The following is a 5,243-nucleotide window of genomic DNA, read 5'->3' on the forward strand; positions in this document are numbered from 1 at the left end:
TACGCTATTCTCCTTTTATCTGCCATGTAGACGTATTCTGAAATAAAACTCTACTCAACCAGCAGGGCCTTATAGGAGCAGCCATGGCCAAGACGCGCGCACACACACACACACACTGAGCCGTGCTCCTCACCTTTCGGGAAGGGGTTCGGTTGGACCACGTAAAGGAACGCGTGCACCATGTGGAACAGAACACCGATGGCACCGGGCTCGTAGTAGGCGTGCGTGTCGTACACACCGGAGGGCACGAACCCAAAGTCTAGGGGTTCTACCGGGGGCGGGGACCGCTGCTGCCGCGTGCTCACGGACGCGGAGTCTGCCTGCAGTTTGCTCGTCGGGTCTTCACGTTCCGGGGAGTCCCGGGGTTGATGACGTAGCTCCCCGGTGCTGCCCCAACACAGCAGCAACACGAGCCCCGCTCTCCACAGCATGGCTTGAGACTAGTCCTTGCAAAACGCACTCCAAATAAAACGGTAAAAGAACACGGAATGAGAGAGAGAGAAAAGAGGTGGTGACCTGTCTCCACCGTCTGAAAGAAAGAAAGAAACTGCAACGACAGAAGTCCAAATTTCAGATAGTCCCGTAAAGTACTGTTACGTCTTGTTGTCGCGGTTAAACATGTCTCCAGTGACACTTGTTGTCTCTAGAGGTGGAATGAACCGTACTAATGCTCATCCGACGGCGCGCGGGCACGTGATGAGTTCGGGTGCGCAGGCCCGTTGATCCCAGTGTGAGCTGCGGTCTCGTGTGTTTGTCACTTACCGTTCTGTCCTAGTCAGACACCTGACAGCTGTCAGCTTTCCGTCTTTTTGGCATGAGCTAACCAAAACACGAATATTACAAACAGAGACAGAGAGACAGAGACTCAGAGAGAGAGACAGAGAAACAGAGACAGAGACAGAGAGAGAGAGACAGAGAGAGAGAGAGCACAGTATGTGTGGAAGTAATAGACTAAATAGGACAATTAACTGCGAAGGGTGTGTGTGTGTGTGTGTGTGTGTGTGTGTGTGTGTGTGTGTGTGTGTGTGTGTGTGTGAGAGAGAGAGAGAGAGAGAGACAGAGAAAGGTTTTACTGCATTACATGGGCATGCTATCTTTTTGATTTGGTCCTGCCATGCGTCACTTGAGTGGGTTGAGTCACTGACGTGATCTTCCTGTCTGGGTTGGCGCCCTCCCTTGGGTTGTGCCTTGGCGGAGATCTTTGTGGGCTATACTCGGCCTTGTCTCAGGATGGTAAGTTGGTGGTTGAAGGTATACCCCTAGTGGTGTGGGGGCTGTGCTTTGGCAAAGTGGGTGGGGTTATATCCTACCTGTTTGGCCCTGCCTGGGGGTATCATCGGATGTGGCCACAGTGTCTCCTGACCCCTCCTGTCTCAGCCTCCAGTATTTATGCCGCAGTAGTTTATGTGTTGGGGGGCTAGGGTCAGTTTGTTATATCTGGAGTACTTCTCCTGTCTTATCCGGTGTCCTGTGTGAATTTAAGTTTGCTCTCTCTAATTCTCTCTTTCCCTCTTTCTCTCTTTCTCTCTTTCTCTCTTTCTCTCTCTCAGAGGACCTGAGCCCTAGAACCATGCCTCAGGACTACCTGACATGATGACTCCTTGCTGTCCCCAGTCCACCTGGCCGTGCTGCTGCTCCAGTTTCAACTGTTCTGCCTTATTATTATTCGACCATGCTGGTCATTTATGAACATTTGAACATCTTGGCCATGTTCTGTTATAATCTCCACCCGGCACAGCCAGAAGAGGACTGGCCACCCCACATAGCCTGGTTCCTCTCTAGGTTTCTTCCTAGGTTTTGGCCTTTCTAGGGAGTTTTTCCTAGCCACCGTGCTTCTACAACTGCATTGCTTGCTGTTTGGGGTTTTAGGCTGGGTTTCTGTACAGCACTTTGAGATATCATCTGATGTAAGAACGGCTATATAAATACATTTGATTTGATTTTGATTTGAGAGAGAGTGTGTGTGAGAGAGACACCATCCACCACTTCACCATCCAAAGGGTAATTAATAACTTCACCATCCAAAGGGATTATTAATAACTTCACCATCCAAAGGGTAATTAATAACTTCACCATCCAAAGGGTCATTAATAACTTCACCATCCAAAGGGTAATTAATAACTTCACCATCCAAAGGGTAATTAATAACTTCACCATCCAAAGGGTAATTAATAACTTCACCATCCAAAGGGTAATTAATAACTTCACCATCTAAAGGGTAATTAATAACTTCACCATCCAAAGGGTAATTAATAACTTCACCATCCAAAGGGTAATTAATAACTTCACCATCCAAAGGGTAATTAATAACTTCACCATCTAAAGGGTAATTAATAACTTCACCATCCAAAGGGTCATTAATAACTTCACCATCCAAAGGGTCATTAATAACTTCACCATCCAAAGGGTCATTAATAACTTCACCATCCAAAGGGTAATTAATAACTTCACCATCCAAAGGGTAATTAATAACTTCACCATCCAAAGGGTAATTAATAACTTCACCATCCAAAGGGTAATTAATAACTTCACCATCTAAAGGGTAATTAATAACTTCACCATCCAAAGGGTCATTAATAACTTCACCATCCAAAGGGTAATTAATAACTTCACCATCCAAAGGGTAATTAATAACTTCACCATCCAAAGGGATTATTAATAACTTCACCATCTAAAGGGTAATTAATAACTTCACCATCCAAAGGGTAATTAATAACTTCACCATCCAAAGGGTAATTAATAACTTCATGCTCAAAGGGATATTCAACGTCTGCTTTCTGTTTTACCAATAGGTGATCTAGTATAGTATACCTTCTTTGCGAGGCATTGGAAACTGTTTTACCAGTAGGTGATATAGTATAGTATACCTTCTTTGCGAGGCATTGGAAACTGTTTTACCAGTAGGTGATATAGTATAGTATACCTTCTTTGCGAGGCATTGGAAACTGTTTTACTAATAGGTGATATAGTATAGTATACCTTCGTTGCGAGGCATTGGGAACTGTTTTACCAGTAGGTGATATAGTATAGTATACCTTCTTTGCGAGGCATTGGAAACTGTTTTACCAGTAGGTGATATAGTATAGTATACCTTCTTTGCGAGGCATTGGAAACTGTTTTACCAATAGGTGATATAGTATAGTATACCTTCTTTGCGAGGCATTGGAAACTGTTTTACCAGTAGGTGATATAGTATAGTATACCTTCTTTGCGAGGCATTGGGAACTGTTTTACCAGTAGGTGATATAGTATAGTATACCTTCTTTGCGAGGCATTGGAAACTGTTTTACTAATAGGTGATATAGTATAGTATACCTTCGTTGCGAGGCATTGGGAACTGTTTTACCAGTAGGTGATATAGTATAGTATACCTTCTTTGCGAGGCATTGGAAACTGTTTTACCAGTAGGTGATATAGTATAGTATACCTTCTTTGCGAGGCATTGGAAACTGTTTTACCAGTAGGTGATATAGTATAGTATACCTTCTTTGCGAGGCATTGGGAACTGTTTTACCAATAGGTGATATAGTATAGTATACCTTCTTTGCGAGGCATTGGAAACTGTTTTACCAATAGGTGATATAGTATAGTATACCTTCTTTGCGAGGCATTGGAAACTGTTTTACCAGTAGGTGATATAGTATAGTATACCTTCTTTGCGAGGCATTGGGAACTGTTTTACCAGTAGGTGATATAGTATAGTATACCTTCTTTGCGAGGCATTGGAAACTGTTTTACTAATAGGTGATATAGTATAGTATACCTTCTTTGCGAGGCATTGGAAACTGTTTTACTAATAGGTGATATAGTATAGTATACCTTCTTTGCGAGGCATTGGAAACTGTTTTACCAGTAGGTGATATAGTATAGTATACCTTCTTTGCGAGGCATTGGAAACTGTTTTACCAGTAGGTGATATAGTATAGTATACCTTCTTTGCGAGGCATTGGAAACTGTTTTACCAGTAGGTGATATAGTATAGTATACCTTCTTTGCGAGGCATTGGGAACTGTTTTACCAATAGGTGATATAGTATAGTATACCTTCTTTGCGAGGCATTGGAAACTGTTTTACCAGTAGGTGATATAGTATAGTATACCTTCTTTGCGAGGCATTGGGAACTGTTTTACCAGTAGGTGATATAGTATAGTATACCTTCTTTGCGAGGCATTGGGAACTGTTTTACCAATAGGTGATATAGTATAGTATACCTTCTTTGCGAGGCATTGGGAACTGTTTTACCAGTAGGTGATATAGTATAGTATACCTTCTTTGCGAGGCATTGGGAACTGTTTTACCAGTAGGTGATATAGTATAGTATACCTTCTTTGCGAGGCATTGGAAACTGTTTTACCAGTAGGTGATATAGTATAGTATACCTTCTTTGCGAGGCATTGGGAACTGTTTTACCAGTAGGTGATATAGTATAGTATACCTTCTTTGCGAGGCATTGGGAACTGTTTTACCAGTAGGTGATATAGTATAGTATACCTTCTTTGCGAGGCATTGGAAACTGTTTTACCAGTAGGTGATATAGTATAGTATACCTTCTTTGCGAGGCATTGGAAACTGTTTTACCAGTAGGTGATATAGTATAGTATACCTTCTTTGCGAGGCATTGGAAACTGTTTTACCAGTAGGTGATATAGTATAGTATACCTTCTTTGCGAGGCATTGGAAACTGTTTTACCAGTAGGTGATATAGTATAGTATACCTTCTTTGCGAGGCATTGGGAACTGTTTTACTAATAGGTGATATAGTATAGTATACCTTCTTTGCGAGGCATTGGGAACTGTTTTACCAGTAGGTGATATAGTATAGTATACCTTCTTTGCGAGGCATTGGAAACTGTTTTACCAGTAGGTGATATAGTATAGTATACCTTCTTTGCGAGGCATTGGGAACTGTTTTACCAGTAGGTGATATAGTATAGTATACCTTCTTTGCGAGGCATTGGAAACTGTTTTACTAATAGGTGATATAGTATAGTATACCTTCTTTGCGAGGCATTGGAAACTGTTTTACCAGTAGGTGATATAGTATAGTATACCTTCTTTGCGAGGCATTGGAAAACCTCCCTGGTCTTTGTGGTTGAATCTGTGTTTGAAATTCACTGCTCGACTGAGGGACCTTACAGATAATTGTATGTGTGGGGTACAGAGATGTCATTAAAACACAGTTTTCCTCCTGAACTTATTACGGCCACAACAACAAAGGGGTCGAATACTTATTGACTCAAGAC

General features: G+C 42.1%; 1 protein-coding gene across 1 annotated transcript in view; it reads right to left on the bottom strand.

Moving 5' to 3' along the window:
* Positions 1-595, bottom strand: part of LOC110515474 (prominin-1-A-like) — a 58,962-nt gene extending 58,367 nt beyond the window's left edge. The window contains exon 1 of the mRNA XM_036972029.1: positions 134-595. Coding sequence (XP_036827924.1) covers positions 134-431 — 298 coding nt within the window. The 5' untranslated portion in view covers positions 432-595. The remainder of the gene's footprint in view (positions 1-133) is intronic.
* Between the last annotated feature and the right edge of the window lie 4,648 nt (positions 596-5,243).

This window comes from Oncorhynchus mykiss, unplaced genomic scaffold, assembly GCF_013265735.2.
Source record: "Oncorhynchus mykiss isolate Arlee unplaced genomic scaffold, USDA_OmykA_1.1 un_scaffold_87, whole genome shotgun sequence".
NCBI classification, from domain to species: domain Eukaryota; kingdom Metazoa; phylum Chordata; class Actinopteri; order Salmoniformes; family Salmonidae; genus Oncorhynchus; species Oncorhynchus mykiss.